This window comes from Xenopus laevis, chromosome 3S (assembly GCF_017654675.1).
Source record: "Xenopus laevis strain J_2021 chromosome 3S, Xenopus_laevis_v10.1, whole genome shotgun sequence".
NCBI lineage: Eukaryota > Metazoa > Chordata > Amphibia > Anura > Pipidae > Xenopus > Xenopus laevis.
In genome coordinates, this window is record NC_054376.1 from 119,904,080 (window position 1) to 119,925,261 (window position 21,182).

Sequence of the window (21,182 nt, forward strand, 5' to 3'; positions counted from 1 at the left end):
AGCACACGATTAATAATCTCCACACTCCCCATCTATGCCCTAACACACCCCTCCCCCCAAATATTTCCAGATGACGAGCTAAGAAATTATTTAATTGTTGGGTAATTTTTTACATAGTTACCATGCCACTATGTTTGCTTTGTTTTATTGCATCGTATATGCTTTCAATAAAAATTTGAATTTAAAAAAATAGTCAAACTATGAAGTAATGAAAAACATTCATTAAAAGTCGATTTTTAAGTTCAGGCTTTTTTTAACAAAAATCCAAAAAAGTTAACCCTTCAGAGGCATTAGGTAAATTAACCCCTTAGCAGCTAAGGTTACTTTAATAAAACAGTACAGTGTACTTGATTCAAATTAGGATATCATTAATCCTAATTGGATTATTTCATGATTTTCTAGTAAAGTTAAGGTTTGAAGATCAAAATTATGGAAAGACCCGTTATCCAGAAAACCCCAAGTCCCGAGTATTTTGGATAACAGGTCCCATGCCTGTATGATTTACAAAACTTTACACAAATTTTAAAAATGTTATTACATACCTCAGTCCTTTTTCATTTTTTCCAGGGTATAAAGTTTATGTTGATGCAAAAAATGGCAGTACACCCCATTTATGCAGTACTTTAAAAAATCATGTTGCTAAAGTGCATTATCAACACCTGTCTTAAATAGCATGGGGGCCCATTATTAGGTCCTGACCAAGATCTTATGAATCTATTGCTTTGCACTAAAAACCCTCTATCCACAGATGAATGTTTAATTTTATTAAAGTTATCTATGATATAACTGTACCCCATGTATCTCTGTTTTCATACACAATAAAAAAAACAAATATATAACATATTGTTGCTTCTCATTTTATACTTGTTTGTAAACTGTAATTGCCTTAAACTAAGGATCCTATCAACATAAACATATACAGTATATAGCTACCAATAAAGAAAAAGTATTTTTAAATCATTTAAATGCAGTGCTCTGTATGAGAATAACTCACCTCCACTGGTGACAAAGTCTCTTTCGAACTCTCATTTCCAAGTCCTGTATCATCAGCATCGATAAGATTGTCTACAGGGACATCTGGATTGGACTTTAGGTAACCAAAGTCACTTTCAGAGGAATCCAAAGCTACGCAAACATTATAGGCATAGGGAAGGCTCAAAGTCCCATTGTTGTAATTTGAAAGCATCCTCGGGTCAAATTGGGAATACAAATTTGTGTTTATAGATGGAAATTCTGGTGGGGAATTTGACTCTTTACATTTTGAGACAATCACCAACATGACAGTTATGATAAATAACAAGGAAATTAAAGCAAGTGCAATGACTAAGTATAAGTTTTGCATGTTTGAGGAAGGCTCTCCATCATTAAACTGGTTATTGAGTTTGGGGATCGCTTGCTGAAAATAATCACCCACAAAAAGGCTTAAGGTAACTGTTGCTGAGAGAGAAGGGTCCCCGTTGTCTTTTACCATAACAACCACCTTATGCTTCAAAATATCCCTCTCCTGAAACCTACGTGATGTATAGATTTCACCTGTTTGCTGACTGATGCTGAATGGGGATGGTTCTGATGTTTGTATAAAATGGTAAGAAAGCCAAGAGTTGTGTCCAGAGTCAGCATCCACCGCAATAACCTTTGTTACTAAAGAACCTTGCTCTGAGGCAAAAGGAACCATCTCAAAAAAAAGAGAACCACCTCCTTCTGTTGATGGATACAATATTTTGGGCATATTATCATTCTGATCTATTATATGGATAATCAAGGTTACATTACTACTCAAAGGCGGAGATCCATTGTCTTTTGCCATTATGTTAATTTGAAACCCCTTGTGCTGCTCATAATCAAATGATCGCTGAGCATAAAGAACTCCAGTCTCTATATTAATTGAGAAATATGGAGACACAGGAAAATCCTCTGTATTCATGTTAGAAATTGAATAAATGATTTTAGCATTATCTCCAGAATCAGGATCTGATGCACGGATGTTAAATATTGATGCTCCTGGAAGATTGTTTTCAGGCAAATAGGCCACAAATGTAGGTTTTACAAATGCTGGGGGATTATCATTAACATCTGATATATCCAGCTTGATGAATTTTATGGTGGAAAGTTGAGGAGATCCTCTGTCTGTAGCAAGTATAGTAATATTATACCATGGTACCTTCTCTCTGTCCAAAAAAAACGTATTTACAAGTTTGTAATATCTACTGGAGGATGTAAGTAACTGAAAGGGTGATGTGCCAATTATCTGACAGTCAACTTTTCCTTTTTCTCCAGAGTCTTGATCATGGACCTCAATCAGCGCTATCAAAGTGCCAGGAGCTGAGTTCTCAGGAATAGGAGTAGATAGTGATCTAATGGATATCTTAGGTGCATTGTCATTTTCATCTAGAATTTCTATTAAGACTTTGGATTGTGCTACCAAGCCACCTCCATCTTTAGCTTGTACTGACATTTCATAATGTTCCATGGCTTCAAAATCCAAATCTCCTTTTGTTGTAATTTCTCCATTTACAGGATTTATATTAAAAATACTAGTATGAATGTTTTCTGATGTTTTGCTGATGGAATATGTGATCTGTGCATTTGTACCATCATCTTTGTCTGTTGCAGTTAAAATAATTACAGTGGAATTAATAGGTGTGCTTTCACTTATGCTGACTTTATATATTTCTTGAGTGAACACAGGTAAGTTGTCATTGGAATCAGTAACAATAATTCTAATTAAAGCAGTTCCAGTCCTTAACGGGTTTCCCCCATCAGATGCTGTTAAGACTAATTCATGATTACTTTGTGTCTCACGATCTAGAGCTTTCTCTAACACAAGCTCTGGAGTTTTACTCAGATCACTGTTTGTCTTTTCATTCAATCTGAAATACTGATTGTCACTGAGTCTATATGACTGAACAGCATTAATGCCAATATCTGGATCTTCTGCATTTTGTAAAACCAAATGAGTTCCCGCTGTTGTTGACTCAATAATTTCTAAGGTGATGATGTCAGGAAAAAAAATTGGAGAATTATCGTTTATATCCTGAATTTCAATTTTGACAATAAAAATATTTAAGGGATTTTCAATGACTGCATCAAAAGTTAGGAAGCAGGTAGGTGCAGTCCGACACAGTCTTTCTCTGTCTATCCTGTCTTTTACATAGAGGTTACCATTTTCTAAATGCACAGAAAAATATTGTTCAGAAGCATGGGAAACAATACTAAATTTCCGAGCTACAACCTCTTTAATATCTAATCCAAGATCATTCACAATATTTGCAATAACATAATCTTTTCCCAGTTCTTCAGCAATAGAATAATGAAGCTGTCCAGAGACTGAATGACACATCCATGAGAATAAGAATGAAAATGTTACTTGCCATTGTGTCTTGTGGGTTTTCATCTCAGCTTTTGAAATTTATGAAATCTTCTAGAAGTGAAATTTAATCCTTTGAGAAGACAAATATAATACTCTTTCTTCATGAGAAAATCCAGAGAATGTTTTTCTTCTTGCAGCTCTGCAGTGGTATTTGGTTCAGGATAATTCTACTTATTGGCGAACAGCGGCGCTCTGAGGTGAAAATGTGGTACTGCAGCACGAAGAAGTACATTCTTTATAAATGTTACTCTATGAAAAGCCTTGTTTTACAAATAAAATTCATATTTTGTTAATTTAAATATCAGTTCAGGATATTAACACATAAGGACAATTTTACTGATTTTCACTACTGAGCAAAATTGTGTTTTTCCCCGTTATTTTATATCTAATAAAAATCTTTAAATTGTGTTACATTACGGTAAAAAATAAGATTGCTGGCAAAAATGCAATTGCAGCAAAAACCCAATTATCCTATATTCTAGAAGATGAATAGCTGTTTATATTTAGTTTTTTAAGATTTTAAATCACAGAGAGAAATTCTGTTGATTAATTTAAGATTGCAATTTGTACAAATCTCAGCAAAAAAGCAACTACAAATAATAATAAATCTGCCTATATTGTGGGCTAACTCAAAGCATATGGTGTTAAAGAATGGTTTATGAATTGCGGTATATGCTATATAAATATGGAATTGTGGCATAATTTCACAGTTCGCCACCAACTAATATTTTCAGAATTTTGCCACAGAATCTTTCACCATGAAAAAACTCCAAGGTATTTTGCACAAAAAAAGTCATGTGAAAAATGTCCATAAACTCCGGTGAATTGTAATCTGGAAAAGTTATAGTGCAAAAATGAGGAAAAGCGGGGGAATCCCAAACTTTATTCCATTGTGCTCACAAGACTTCACAGTGATCAAACGTTTCAGGACCGTATGGTCCTTCCTCAGTGACAATCAACCAGAGAGACTATACAAAATTTATAGGCAAACTACTTGTGACCCCTAGTGGTGGTCATCAAATATACATAGAAAAAGATTATTAACCATTTGTATCCATTGTGTTAAAATTCATAAACATGTATACATCAGTACATAATAATATGTGTAAAAGTGCATCCTATTCCACCTGTAATAAATACAATATAAAACATAATCAGTAAAAATCGTAAATTTTACTAGTAGTTACTGACTAAAAAAACAAGAATAAGTAGGATATAAAGGGTGTTTCCACTTTACTCGAAATATGTGGAGTTCTACTTTGATACTTCAAGAAAAATATTAACAATTAATATATTATTACACTTATAGAAGTACCATCAATTAATATATCGATATATAGTGAAAAAATGCCCAAAGACTCCAAAGTATCTTACATGGAAAAACAATTGCTGTGGAAAAAGCCTCTTGACTTCAGTTTATCTTGTGGGACAGATTTGTTTATCGATATCAGTCAAATGCACATGGTTTTATTACTGCAATATCACATTATTTTTTTTATTGCATCTAAAGTAAAATGATAAATAAAAAACCTTTTAATAAAGTTTTCTGTATAAATAACAAATAACACCACTAAGGAAAGTCTTTCTGCAATTATTAAGGCCTTAAACATTTTAATCTTGAACCTTAGAGACATACTGCAACACAAATAGACATATAAGACTTTGAATCATGTTTCTGATTTAGTTAATGCTAGTGAATATAATGATCCCTGCCTAGTACTGACAAAGTCAATCTTCAAAATAAATAGAATTGTATTATTTTTACACTTCTATGGTCCTATAAAAGTAGCAAATGGTAAATGGTATTTGCCTGAGCAAAGCCTTACAGAATATTATTTTTAATAAAACACCTTTTAAAATAGGTTTAATAAAGATCAGGATCTTATAGAACAATATTAGCAGAAAACATTACCTTAACATGTTTAAGGAACAGTCCTTTGCTTCTATAACAGCTACTTTTCACACAGGGACTTTAAGACAGTAGCCGGTGTTTGTACTTGGCTAGAAATATGTCTCATTGTTTCCTAGAAGGCACACAAGACTATATCCTCAACAATACACTATTATTTTTGTTTATTTATAGAATATACATATATTGCAGCACTTAAGACATACTATACACCATTCACATTACTCCCCAAACATACTGAACTTACTATATAAGGCCCCTATCACATTAACACATAGTATGATCAGATTGTCAAGAACAGGTTAACTTATGTTTTTGGAGTATGTAAGAAAACTCGAGTACCCGGAAAACAAACCCTCACAGACACATCCTTGCAGATGGTGCTTTGACTGAAATCAAACCTAGGAGCTCAGCACTATAGAAGGCTACACATATCAGATACTAATAATACTATTTTCATATGTTACTTGGGGAATTATGGAGACCCACTGTAGAATACCAAGGAGACTATAATTGGATCCTGATCCATAGGTAATATTATATTATGCATTTTTGACCTAGCTACAATCAATTTTGTATTTAATTTAAAGGACACTAAAGATATATACAGTATAATATAATGTCACTCCAGGTGTCAATTATCATACAAAAGAAGACAGGGTAAATGTATTGCAGATATTTTTCCATCTCATTTTAGAATTTAGAAAAACTGCACCTAATCCATCAAAGCATGCAACTTTAGAAGCAGTTTACAATGCAGCACACTACTCCTATGGTAGAATTGGGTCTAGTATTATTCACAAAACATTTTAAATTTCAATAATCCTCCTTAATTTTTAGATGATATTATTTGTAATTTATAATTTCCACAACCCAAAAATCGCACAGAAATCACACACATATATTTATTGGTTAGCAATAAAGAAAATGGTTAATTTAATAGATTCTATATTAGTATAAGTATAACTCACCTCCACTGGTGACAAAGTCTCTTTTGAAGTTTCATTTCCAAGTCCTGAATTGTCAGCATCAATGAGATTGTCTACAGGGACATGCTGACTGGGCTTTAAGAAACTGAAGTCACTTTCAGAGGAATCCAAAGCAACACAAACATTGTAGGAATAGGGAAGATTCAAAGTCCCATTTTTGTACTGGGAAACCATATTTGGTTGGGAATACAGATTTGTATTTAAAGTTGGAAATTCTGGTGGTGGTATTGACTCTTTACATTTTGATACAATCACCAGCATGATGGTTATGATAAATAACAAGGAAATTAGAGCCAGTGCAATTACTAAGTATACATTTTGCATGTTTGAAGAAGGGTCTCCATCATTAAATTTATTGTTGATTTTGGGAACCATTTGCTGAAAATGATCACCCACATAAATGCTTAAGGTAACTGTCACTGAGAAAGAAGGGTCCCCATTGTCTTTTACCATAACAACCACCTTATGCGTTAAAATATCTTTTTCCTGAAACATACGTGATGTCCGAATTTCACCTGTATACTGACTAATGCTGAAGGCAGGTGGTTCTGACATTTGTATGAAATGGTAAGAAAGCCATGAGTTATGTCCAGAGTCTAGATCCGCAGCAATAACCTTTGTTATCAAAGAACCTTGCACTGAGGCAAAAGGGACCATCTCATAAGTAGGAGAACTACCACTTTCTGTTGACGGATACAATATGTGGGGTATATTATCATTCTGATCTATTATGTGGATAATCAAGGTGACATTGTTATTTAAAGGTGGAGATCCATTGTCTTTAGCCATTATGTTAATTTGAAACTCCTTGTGTTGCTCATAATCAAATGATCTCTGAGCATAAAGAACTCCAGTCTCAATGTTAATTGAGAAATAAGAAGACACAGGAAAATCCTCTGTATTAATGTTGGAAATTGAATAAATAATTTTAGCATTCTCTCCAGTATCTGGATCTGATGCATGGATCCTATAAATTGAAGCTCCTGGTAGATTGTTCTCAGGCAAATAGGCAGCACAAGTAGGTTTTTGAAACACTGGGGCATTATCATTAACATCTGATATATCCAGCTTGACATATTTTATAATGGAAAGTTGTGGAGATCCTCTGTCTGTAGCAAGTATCGTGATATTATAATATGGAACCTTCTCTCTGTCCAAGGTGCTTGTAGTTACAATTTTGTAATATCTAATGGAGGATGTAACTAACTGGAAGGGTGAAGCGCCAACTATCTGACATTCAACTTCTCCATTTTCTTCAGAGTCTTGATCATGAACTTCGATCAGTGCTATTAAAGTGCCTGGTAATGAGTCCTCAGGAATCGGGATGGACAATGAGGCAATAGATATCTCAGGAGCATTATCATTTTCATCTATAATTTCTATTAAAACTTTTGACTGTCCTAACAAGCCACCTCCATCTTTGGCTTGTATTGACATCTCATAATGTTTTGTAACTTCAAAATTTAAATGTCCTTTGGTTTTAAGTTCCCCATTATCAGGATTAATGCTAAACATATTTGTATGAAAGGCATTTTCTGCTGTTTTGCTGAAGGAATATGTAATATGTGCATTTGTACCATCATCTTTGTCAGTCGCAGTGACAATAATCACTGTAGAGTTAATCGGTGCACTTTCACTTATGCTGACTTTATACACTTGTTGAGTAAACATTGGTAAATTATCATTGGAATCAGTGATAATAATTTTAATTAAAGCAGTACCAGTTCTTACTGGGTTTCCCCCATCAGAGGCTGCTAAGATTAATTGATAAAAGTTTACAGTCTCTCTATCTAGAGGTTTGTCTAATACAAGCTCCAGGATTGTGCTTCCATCGATGCTGATATTTTCATTTAATGTAAAATACTGATTGTCACTGAGTCTATATGACTGAACAGCATTAATTCCAATGTCTGGATCTTCTGCATTTTGTAAAACCAAATGAGTTCCCGGTGTTGTTGATTCAATAATTTCTAAAGTGATGGTGTCATGAAAAAATATTGGAGAATTATCATTCATATCCTGAATTTCGATTTTGACACTGTAAATATTTAAAGGATTTTCAACAACTGCATCAAAGGTTAGGAAGCAGGTAGGTGCTTTCCGACACAGTGCCTCTCTGTCTATCCTGTCTTTAACATACAGGTTACCATTTCCTAAATTTACAGAAACAAATTTCTCATAAACACGGGAAACAATTCGAAGTCTTCGAGATTTTACCTCTTTAATATTTAATCCAAGATCATTTACAATATTTGCTATAACTGAATCTTGTTTCAGTTCTTCAACAATAGAATAATGAAGCTGACTAGAGACTGAATGACAAAGCCATGAGAATAAGAAGAAAAATTTTACTTGCCAACTGAATCCCTTGCATGTCTGTGGTTGGTGGAGGCTCATCTCTGTCTATTTTAGGATATGAAATCTTTTAGAATATGTGGAATATAAATTGTAATCCTCTTCTTTGAGAAAACAAATACAATCTTCTTGCTTTATGAAAAAATCCAGAAAAATGGCTCTTTGTTTTTGCTGGCCTGCAGTGCGTTTGAGAATTATTCTCCTTATTGGTGAACAGTGGCGCTCAGAGGCATAAATATGGTACTGCAGAACTGAGAAAGTAATTTTACTATCTGGTTATTTGTATTAATTGCATTTTAATTTAAAATGTATTGAGTATTTAATTTATAAATATTTTGGTTTAATTTTATGTTTTAATTTTTAAATTGATTAACATTGTATTATCTCTATGAGTACCCTAATTACGGCAATAGAGAAAATTTGATATAGAATAGCCTGCATTATGATAGTTGTAACTTTATCACTTATTATATTATATTCCATTTGTGATATGACCTTGCCTTAATTCTCAATTAAAAATTACTGCACTAAACCACACATTCACTCAAAACCCATACATGCTGAATTGCTGCTATGCCAAATTTTGGATATGGTAAAACTATGAACTCAACAATCAACTTTATAATGAGTTTTAAACTATCATAAATCAGAATGTTCATAAAAGCATATTTATATACTAAAACACATAGTAAGAATGGCTGACAAACATATAAAGGCATATAAAATATAGTACAGAAGTTGTTAAACCCAGCATATGGGGTATGAAGAAGATCTCTGATGGATACAGAGAAGCATCAAGTCTCACAGTTGTTACAACTACCACTTAGCATTAGGTAAACATTAAATATTTATGGTAATCTGCATTCATTTGTAGTCCACTAAAACATTGCCTTGCATTACATAAAGTGTTGCCTCCACGTGCCCAGTCTGTTATCTTGCAGCAAGTATTTCTTTGTTTTTTATTATTATTATTATTAACATGTATTTATATAACGGCAACATATTGCGTAGTGCTGTAAAGTAAATGTGATTATGCAACTAAATTACATGAATTATATACATAATATACATACATTCTGGGATCAACTTCAGAATACAAATTTGTACTCACAGATCCAAAATTTGAAGGAGGTTAAGAGTCCTTACATTTTGAAATAATCACCAGCATAACATAATAACAATAAAGAGCAAATCAATCAAGTACAATTGCATGCTAGATGAAGGCTTTTCCTCTGTCACTTGATCGCCAAGTTTTGGAATCACTTGTTGAAAAGTGTCTGCTACTACAAGGTGTAATTTAACTGTAGCAGAGAGAGATGGATCTCCATCATCCTTTACCATAATCACCACCTTATGTTTCAAGACATCTTTCTCCTGAAAGACACGGGATATCCTGATTTCCCCTATGTGCTGGCTAATTGTAAAGGGAGATGTTCCTGACACTTGTATAAAATGATAAGAAAGACATGAGTTATGTCCAGAGTCTGTATCCACTGCAACCAATTTTGTTACTAAAGCTCCGTTATCAGAGGTATTAGGTACCATCTCAAATAAGGGTGAAATGTCACTTTTTATTGTTGGATATAAAATCTTTGGTACATTATCATTCTGCATATCTATTATGCAGATAATTAATGTTGCATTGATACTAAGAGATGATGATCTGTTGTCGTTTGCTGTTATCTCCATTTGAAACTCTTTGTGCTGCTTATAATGAAATGGTTGATAAGCATAAATAACTCCAGTTTCTATGTTCACTGAGAAATAAGAGGAAATCGGAAAATCTTCTGTTGTGGTGATAGTAATTGAATATATAACTTTAGCATTTTCTCCCATTTTCACCCATATCAAAGTCTTATGCTTGCATTCTGAATATTGAAATTCTTGGTGGCAAGTTGTTGTCAGGCAAATAAGCAACAAATGTAGATTTCATAAATAAAGGTGGATTATCATTAACATCTAATCTGATGATTTTTTGACTGGAAAGTTGAGGGTGCCCTTTGTCTGGAGCAACTTTTGTAATATTATACCATGATACTTTCTCTCTGTCCAATGAATTAGTAGTAATATTTCTGCAGAATCGACTTGATGATGTAACCAACTGAAATGTTGCTGTTCCTATTTTCACAAGAATCTGGAACACAAACTTTAATCAGTGCTATCACAGTACCAGGAGTTGAATACTCAGCAATATGACTACTAGATATTGAAGCAATAGATATAGCTGGTATCTTGTCATTTCCATCAGTAACTTCTATCAATATTTTGGAATGGGCCACAAAACCTCCTCCATCTTTGGCTTCTACTGACATTTCATAATTTTTATGCATCTCAAAGTTTAATTCCTCTTAGTTTTAATTTCACCGTTTGCAGGATTGATGCTGAAGGAAGTACTACGAAGGCTGTCCGCAGATGTTCTGATAAAACAGTATGTGATTTGTGTGTACACCTTCATCTTTGTCTGCATTAACTTGAAGCACTGTGGTGTTAATTGGAATACTTTCACTAGTGCTCACTTTATACACTTCTTGGGTAAACAAAGGCAAATAATCATTGACATCAGACATCGTAATCCTGATAAAAGCAGTTCCAGTTTTTACTGGATTACATCCATCAAAGACTGTCACCAATAATTCATGAATGCTTAACTTCTCTCGATCTAAAGGTTTCTCTAAGACAAGTTCTGGAATGTTGCTACCATTAGTTCTGATCTTTTGATTCAGTGTAAAATACTCATTGTCACTGAGTTTATATGTTTGCACAGCATTAATGCCAATATCGGGATCTTCTGCAATATGCAAAACCAAATGGGTCCCTGGTACTGTGGTTTCAACAATTTCTAATGTAATTGTTTCATGAAAAAAAAACACAGGTGGATTATCATTTATATTTATTTCCATTTCAACTGAAAAAACATTCAAGGGGTTTTCAACTATTGCATCAAATGTTAGAGAGCATGTAGGTGCTGCACTACACAGCATCTCTTTATCTATCTTGTCCTTAACATACATTTCCATTGTCTAACATACATTTCCATTGTCTAAATTCACAGAAAAATATATTATACTTTAGTATAATGATAAAGATATCAAATTAAGAACTGCTACTTTAATTAGGAAACGATGAGTAATGACATTTCTGCATTTTCCGAGTTTTCTGGATCAAGGTTTATTGATGAAAGAAGTTATTGACATATTTTTTTTATATCTGCTGGTGTTAAATACTTCATTAAACCTAAAAACCAATGAAAACAATTTATGAATGTTAGCCACCACATTGACTCATCAGACAAATTTTTAGTTTTAGCTTTTGTCATAGATCATTTTAAAGTTTTCATCTAAATGAGTTAAAAGCCCCTGCCACTCTCAAGCTACTGTATATTGGTGGTGTATATCAGGTGGGTGTTAGTATCTGAGATAATAAATGAAATTTGTGCAAGTTTTGTGTGTATTTTGAAGAACAATACCCCACACCTCAATATATAATTTTTCAACCTCTTTTACATATACAGATGCAGCCACTTTGGTTTGTCTGTTTGACACAGAATAACTAAACACAGATATCCCATTTATCTCATTTAACACAGAAAACTGCGTCACAACATCCCATCTAATTAAGGCATTCACCATTGTTCACAATGGTGCTTTGGTATGCTAATGGAAAGGTTAAATGCATTAAATGAGTTAAGATGACTTTAGATAACGCAGTTTCTTCAATTAACCATGAGTCATGACGCATTTATCTCACAAATCCAAGTGGCTTCATCTGTATGTTACTACCATGTGAAAACTTGAATGAGTTTTAATTTACATGTTCAATTACTTTATGTAAAGCAAACATATAGGTAACATCAGAGTATAGATTTCATAGTTGAAAAAATATAAAATGTTCAAATACCAAAATAAAGCTGTAATGGAGAAGCTCAATTAAATATTATTTGGACTCTTTCAGAAATCAACATTTTCCCTTTATAACTTTTAGCTCCTTTCTTCTTGGAACAAAGATCTTTATGAACAGCATCACTACTGTTCAATAGAATTATCAGTTAATATATTAAGTAAAACACATGTATATACAGATACAATTCCAGCATCACAGAAGTTGTTTGGGCAGGGCTAAGTTTTGCAGATGTGAGAAACTTTTCTTGCCTCCTGGCTGCCCAGGAACCAGTGTAACAAAATAAATCTATAAAATAATACAGATGAAAGCCTTAGCAGTTGTCTTCTAATTATGTTTCCAAAGTGCCAACCTGAACAGATGGCTACAAATGTGTGTCTACATGGTTTGTAGTTTTCACATTACTCAGTATAAATTCAGTTGTTCTAAAGAAGCGATTACCTCTACACACACCATAATATACAATGTTGTGTAGCCCATAAGAATAACAATTTTTAAGAAAATGTGGACTGACAGCAAATCTGAATTTTATCATAGAAAATGCAAAGGAAACATTCATACACTCAATTAAATTGCTGATGGTGTGTTGTATCTGACTAAAAAGCTGCCTTTATGGTTCTTCACCCTCAAGTTAGCTGTCGAACTACTGACTGTAAAGTTGGTTTTTCACAGACAATAAGTTAATACAAGGGAGTTTACACCCAGTGCAATATGCCCTAAAATTAAGCACACATGCAAATGTTGGTTTATTTACTTCCTAATCATGTGCAATTTTGTCTGCTTTATTTTCTTTCCCTTACTGATTTTCAAACTTACAGTAAATCCATGAAGGCTGCAAACTATTAACAGTAATAATGCCCTGTTCTAATTTTATTGATATACAACGTTTTATGTTTATTTGCTTACTAATATACATAGTAACAGTCTGACAAGGTGCATCTAAAATAATTGATCATTTAAATCATAATTACTTACCTCGTTGTGTATGTCAGAAGATAATATATTTTCTAAGGTTTCTTGTCCAAGGTCTGAGTTATCAGTGTCAATAAGATTCTTGATAGGAGCAGTCTGATTTGGTCTTATAAGAGTAAAGTCATTTTCAGTGGAATCCAAAGTTACACAAAAATTATAGGGGTATGGAAGAGGCAGAGACCCGCTATTAAAATTTGATAGCATTCTGGGATCAACTTGAGAATACAAACTTGTATTTAGAGGTGCAAGAGCAGGTGGAAGTTTTGAATCTTTGCATTTTGATATAATGACTAACAAAGCTGCTATGATAAATAATAATGATATCAATGCAACGGCAATGATCAAGTATACATGTAAATTAGATTGCGATTCTTCATTGGTGAACTGATTACTAAGTTTGGGAACCACTTGCTGAAAATGGTTTGCCACAATAAGGCTTATAGTAACTGTTGCTGAGAGAGATGGATCTCCATTGTCTTTTACCAGAACTACCACCTTATGCTTCAAATCATCTTTCTCTTGAATGATACGAGAAGTTCTGATTTCTCCTGTGTGCTGATTAATGCTAAAAGGAGAGGTGTCCAGAATTTGTATGAAATTATAAGAAAGCCAAGAGTTATGTCCAGAATCTACATCCACTGCAACCACTTTAGTTATCAAAGTCCCTTGCTCAGAGATTAAAGGTACCAGTTCAAATAATGATGAGCCGCCACTTTCATTTGATGGATATAAAATATTAGGTGCATTATCATTCTGATCTATTATATGGATGGTTAAGGTTGTATTGCTACTCAAAGATGGGGATCCATTGTCTCTAGCTGTTATTTCCATTTGAAATTCCTTATCATGTTCATAGTCAAATGATCGCTGAGCATAAAGAACTCCGGTCTCTATGTTAATGGAAAAATAAGAAGATACAGCAATGTTCTTCATATTTGTGCTGGATATTGAATAAATAACCTTAGCATTGTCTCCAGTATCAGAATCATGTGCATGTATTTTGTATATTGAGGTTCCAGGTAAATTGTTCTCAGTCAAATATGCTACATATGTTGATTTTTTAAAGACGGGTGGATTATCATTAATATCTGATATATTCAGCCTAATGTGTTTTGTTGTAAAAAGTTTAGGAGATCCTCTGTCAGTACAAAGAATGGTTAAGTTATATTGGGAAGCATTCTCTCTGTCCAAGGAACTTGTGGTAATAATTTTATAATATGTGCTTGAGGATACAACTAACTGAAAAGGGGCTGTTTCCATTATCTGACAGTCAACTTCTCCATTTTCTCCTGAGTCTTGATCTTGAACTTTAATCAGTGCTATGAGAGTTCCAGGTGGGGAATCCTCAGGAACAGTAGCAGATAATGAGGCAATTGATATCTCGGGAGCATTGTCATTTTCATCTGTAATTTCGACTAACACCTTGGAATGGGCCACAAAGCCACCTCCATCCATTGCTTCTACTGACATTTCAAAATTCTGCACTGTCTCAAAATTTAAACTACTTATGGTTCTAATTTCACCATTGGTAGGATGAATATCAAAGATACCTGTGTAAAGCAGATTGTCCGATGATTTGCTAAAAGAATATGTAATTTGTGCATTTAAACCTTCGTCCTTGTCAGTTGCATTTACACAAATTACTGTAGAGTTAATTGGAGAATTTTCACTTATGCTCACTTTATACACCTCTTTAGTAAATACAGGTATATTATCATTTGCATCACTAATGATAATTCTAACTAGAGCAGATCCAGATCTTACAGGGTTTCCTCCATCAAAAGCCGTTAAGAATAATTTGTGCAAATTTTGTGTCTCCCGATCTAGATATTTCTCTAACACAAGTTCTGGAATTTTGCTTCCATCAACTCTGGTCTTTTCATGCAATGTAAAATATTGACTTTCACTAAGCTTATATGTTTGTACAGAATTAATGCCAATATCTGGATCCTCTGCAGTTTGTAAAGCGAACCGTGTCCCTGGTATAGTGAGTTCAATCATCTCTAATGTGATGGTGTCATAAAAGAATTTTGGGGGATTATCATTTATATCCCGAATTTCTATTTTGACACTAAAAATATTTAAAGGGTTTTCAATCACTGTGTCAAAGGTTAGTAAGCAGGTTGGTGTTGTCCTACAAAGAGTTTCTCTGTCTATCCTGTCTTTAGCATACAAATTCCCATTTTCTAAATGTACAGAAAAATATTTCTGTGAAATAGTTGATTCAATGCGAAATCTTCTTGAGGAGAGATCCTTAATATCTAATCTTAGATCGTTTGCAAGATTTGCAATAAAAGAATCTTTTCTCATTTCTTCAACAATAGAATATTGAATTTGGCCTGAAACTGAATGACAGAGCCATGAGAGTAAGAAAGAAAATGTTACTTGCCATCTAATTTCCTTGCTTTTCTCTGAATGATGGAATTTCATCTCTGCTGTTTCCAGAAAAAATGTCTCCTTCAGATGCTCAGTTTTTAGTCCAGTAGAAAATAAAAGTCTAATCTTCTGTTTAAGTGTATAGAGAGATAGCTATAGCCTTCTGTTCAAGAGAAAATCTAGAAAATGTCTGTCTTTGTTTCAGCAGAACTGCAGTGGATGTGAAAAATATAAATATCACTGGTTATGTTGTTCTACAGTTATCTGCTTTTTTGGTGAACAGTGGCGCTTTGAGGCGTAATTGGGGAACTACAGGATTTTTTAGAAATTGTAATAGTACAAGAAATTGTTTTAACAAATGTAAAATACATATAAATTCCTCAAAAACACTGCTTTGTTTTGTTGCTGAAATAACGCTAAGAAATGTGTCCTTAAATTTTCATGATTTATAAAGCAGGAAATCCATACACTTAATCATACAAATAAAACTGTCTAAAAGTAGACCACCATAATGACAGAATGTAAGGTAATGGAATGCTGATTCTGTATCAAACAAGTGTATTCTAAGAACATATAATATGTATATATTTCATGTGGAAGTTCATGTTCTAATATGGAAGCATATATCTAGAAATATCATGCATAGAGCCTTAATTGAGTAACTTTTATGAAAGCCCTGTCTATTCCTTACTTATTTACATAGCTATTGGCAGATCATTAACAACTGATTAAAAAAATAGTCTACACTGATGTATCCTATTAGTAAAGTTTTTCGTTTGATTTGCTGCATTAAACAAGGTAGGAGATATTTATTATCTTTATTAACTCTGGATTGAAGGCCAGGGAAAACACCGCACAATTAAAGTACATTTGTTTCCTGTGATTGGGAAAGGCTACCTGCAAACTATTTTAAGCTCAATTGTTGTTGCGTTGTCTAGCATTAAGTGTTTTACGGCCTATAAATGTCTATTATTCTAAATTAATACAAGGAGTGTTGGGTTTATTTAAATTACTTCATATAAGTCATTTCTTCTTTTACTGTAGGTAGTTATGATATTGCCTTGCATATAGTCAATTCATTTATTTAACAAAAATAGTAATTATTGTATGCCAACGATGTGCAGAAAATATCATGTTAATTATTTACTAAATACAATAAAAATACAGGCCGTTTGTTTTATCATTTTAATTGCAAAACCTTCAAAAAATGTACAGTAATTAAGGTCTTTTAATAATTACAAGAAAACAAAAAGGCATATTTAACCTAGATAAACTTTTAAAACTCTGCTCTCAATTTAAATCAATTGTTTGCCAGTTATTTGAAAAGGGACCATCATCTCATATAGTACTGAACCACCAGTTTCTGTTGATAGAAACAACATGTTTAGTGTGTTATCAATTTGAATAACTATTCAGATCGTTAGGGGTCTAGGGTCTATTTATTACAAGAGGAAAAACTAGAATGTTTCGGAATTTATTATACTCCAAAGCTGCTAAAAATCTGAATCCGAAAATACTCCAGCTATAGCCTGAAGTCATGCAAAAGTCAAGGGCAGATTTTACAATTCGAAGATGTTTTTAGCCTTCATGATATTCCAAGGTTTTGGGATGTTAGACACTGGTTTTTGTTCAAAAATAAAAAAGTTTTAAGTTTTTGGGCTTGTCACACAAATTAGTAAATTAAGCCATGTAAGCCTGGTCAGTCCACTTGAGGCCAAACAACAAAACCCCCACTGTCCAATATTAGCCGTGTTGTCCTTTTAACACAAGGGTTTGTAGAAAGACTTGCAGCTCACGCACTGCAGGCAGTATCATGCTCTCCCTCTAATTGCACCTGTGCCTCCTCCTTATGCAGAGTATCCCTCTGCTGCAGTAAAAGCCAGCCTGTACCTTCCCTCCCATTCCAGAGTCTGGGCCCTGAAAAACTAAAAAAACACAGCAACTGGTGTTGCTGCTAAAAAATCCCAAGACTCCTTCCCTGACACACACACACACTGCTTAAAGGGTCCACAGCCAAAATAATGGGGAAATATACCTCCCATCAGTGACCCAGCCCTGGTGTCCTCTACAGAGGATATTGTAAAATGTTTACTATCCGTGTATATTATGGAATACATTTTATTGGTATTGTTGTGTGTTTCTGATATGCATCATGCCCCACAAATAACTGCTTGGCAAACTATGCATCTAAATTGATTCCATCCAGAATGTGGCATCCTTGCAGCAGGATCTTGACAAGTGGCAATCTGTGTGGCAGATTGAGAGTCAATGTTGATAAATGTAAAGTCATGCACATGTGGTAAGACTATGCAAACCACTTGTACCCTTAATGGGACTGCACTTGGCAAAAACTACATTGCCGGTAAATTTCTAATACCAGCCCCGCCATTGGCAGGTGTTTTTCTAGCTAGGCCATGGCAACCCCAGTTTCACATTACATTTTGACTGGCAACATGATCCTCAAGTGCAGTTTTTCTCAAGTATGTGATTTAAAAAGAACATAGGCAAATGCCCTTTTTCCGGTGTGCAGGAAACAAGCTGCTAGATCAAGCTATATTACATGTGGACATGAATAAGCATACTTGTCAGCATTCAACTTGAGTCCTGCAAATATAGCCAATATGTTAGCCTTTCTACTCCATTGTGCACTTTTCAGCTCCTGCGATCCTCCAGGTCTGTTGGTTAGGGGAATCACAGTTTTCACTGATATTATCAGCAAGCAGTAAGTGGGATATAAGGCCAGCTTATTCCTGCTCCCTGGATGAAACATTGTAGAAGTCCTCTACACATTTCAGGTCATGTGTTCTCTTGCTTGTTGCTATTTGTATAATAGTTCTCAGAGGAAGCTAATAATTCAAAAAGTATGTTGCCTATGTTTCTATTTTCTTCCGAGTCTTGTTCATGAAAGACAATGAGCCCTACCACAAAGTTAGGAACAGCTCAGGAACAGCAGAAGATAATGTGGCAATGGTTATCTCGGGCATTGTCATTTTCATCAATGATTTCAATTCATATCTTGACCAATGAAGCCACCTCTTTCATTTGCTTGTACAGAAATTATACAATTTCTTGTTGTCTCAAAATCCATTTTCTCTTTAGTTGTTATCTCACCACTTTTGGGATTAACAATAACCATGTCCAATGGTTTTGCTAAATTAATATATTATATGGGAATGTGGCCTTTATCTGTATCAGTTGCACTTACCATTAGCACTGTAGAATGAAATGGATAATTTTCTTTTGTGCACACTTTATACATTTCTTGACTAAACAATCACATTCAGATTAAAACACTGATAAAAAATACTGAAATACTGACTAAATTGATACAGTTGAATGGAATTCATGCCAATATCTGGATCCTCTGCATTTTGAATAAAAACACTTAGGGGCACATTTACTAAGCTCGAGTGAAGGATTCAAAGTAAAAAAACTTAGAATTATTTTTTTGGGTACTTCGACCATCGAATAGGCTACTACGACCTTCGACTACCACTTTGATTCGAACGATTCGAACTGAAATCGTTCGACTATTCGACCATTCGATAGTCGAAGTACTGTCTCTTTAAAAAAAATTTCGACTACATACTTCGGCAGTTTAAACCTACCGAGGTACAATGTTAGCCTATGGGGACCTTCCCCATCAGTTTTCTAAGGTTTTTTTGATCGAAGAAAAATCCTTTGATCGATCGATTAAAATCCTTCGAGTTGTTCGATTCAAAGGATTTCATCGTTCGTTCGACTGTAGGATTTGCGGTAAATCCTTCTAATTCAATATTCGAATTCGTAGGATTTTACTTTGAGGGTCGAATTCGAGGGTTTATTAACCCTCGATATTTGACCCTTACTAAATGTGCCCCTTACTCCAGCTAATGTGAACTCAATAATTTCTAGATTGTTAGTGTTCTTATAAAAGATAGGAACATTATCATTTATATCCTTAATTTCAACTATTACTGTGAAAACCTTTAAGGGATTTGCAAGCACTGCATAAAAGCTTAAAAAGCTCTCCCACACAGTGTTTATCAACTCTGCCTTTAACAGACACATTTCCTAAACTAAACTTACATAAAAATATTTTTCAGAGATTTGGGAAACAATGTGAAGTCTTCTAGGTGAAAGCTCCTTAATAGTTAATCCAATATAATTTATAATATTTGCTATCACAGTCTTTTCTAATTTCTTCAGCAATAGAATAATAAACCTCCCCAGACACAGAATGACAAAGCCATGAGAATAAAAATAAAAACTGTACTTGCCATTTTTTACCATTGAATATCTTGGACTTTTGCCTTTCCATCATCTTAAATCTCCACTATTCCAAAATTAGGTGATGAAAAGTAAATCCATTTGCACAGGGACTTCACATTTTGTATTCTCAAATTGTGATGAGAAAATCTAGAAAATGTCTGCTCTTCTTCTTGCAGGTTTGCAATGTGAAGGGCATGAATATTTCTAAACACAAGTAACAGTTTCTTATTGGTGAACAGTGACGCTTTGAGGCTCATGTGTGAAACTGCAGCACTGAGAAAATCTTGTGTGTATTAATTCAGTATGTTGTATTGTGGGATAAAAAAAAACAACATGATGTGCATTTTAAAATTTAACACTTATGATCCTTTTTTTATATTAGTTCAGTAACAATGGAATAGAGATTTTGAAGTTACTCTTACACAGAAACCAATATACCAAAATAATAAAATTAAGACATTTTATGATATTTAGTTAAATTCCAATAATTAACCTTTATGCGTAAAATGAAGAAAGCAAGTGTTTCAATAAGTTAGTTTAGGGTCACTTTGGGCATTTCACTAATATGGTGCCAATGTGCTCCAAGATAATAACACATTTTGACTGTTTGGCACATCATGTCTGCCTGGTTGTTACAGGTTACAGAACTCATTTAAATATTGTCATTCTCTATTGCAATTGCTTTGTTATTTATGACAGGACATCAGTTTGAAAAGACTTAGGCCTTATTTTACACTGATTCTTGTCTTTGTCAAATTTTAGTAAAGGCAAATCTTGGAGTAGATCAGTATGTTGAAGTGTGCACTAATATATAATTAAAAATGCGTGCATCTTCTGAGTTCTGAACTAAAGTTGATTAGATGAGCTCTCAATTAATTAATAAGATGTCAGGCACAGTTTTAGTTACTGAAAACAAAATATTTTTTTAAACAAATTGTTTTTTAGAAAACAAAACCTCAGGCAAAGCATCAGTTTCCTCAAATGAGTTGGAGGTTCCTGTAGTAAATATATATATATGAATATAAAGGAAGTATATGAAATATATATATATATATATATATAT

The 21,182-nt window shown here is 33.8% G+C and overlaps 1 protein-coding gene across 6 annotated transcripts in view; it reads right to left on the reverse strand.

The window, feature by feature from the left end:
• The window catches only part of LOC108713304 (protocadherin gamma-A4), a 203,329-nt gene extending 183,036 nt beyond the window's left edge, over positions 1 to 20,293 (reverse strand). For 2 of the 6 annotated variants that reach the window (XM_041588811.1, XM_041588809.1), the window contains exon 1: positions 20,128 to 20,293. In XM_041588811.1, coding sequence (XP_041444745.1) covers positions 20,128 to 20,130 — 3 coding nt within the window. In that variant the 5' untranslated portion in view covers positions 20,131 to 20,293. Of the gene's footprint in view, positions 1 to 994; positions 3,460 to 6,250; positions 8,753 to 13,495; positions 16,044 to 20,127 lie in introns of those variants that run through there. The other 4 variants (XM_041588810.1, XM_041588782.1, XM_041588797.1 and 1 more) reach the window with 4 other exon arrangements.
• Between the last annotated feature and the right edge of the window lie 889 nt (positions 20,294 to 21,182).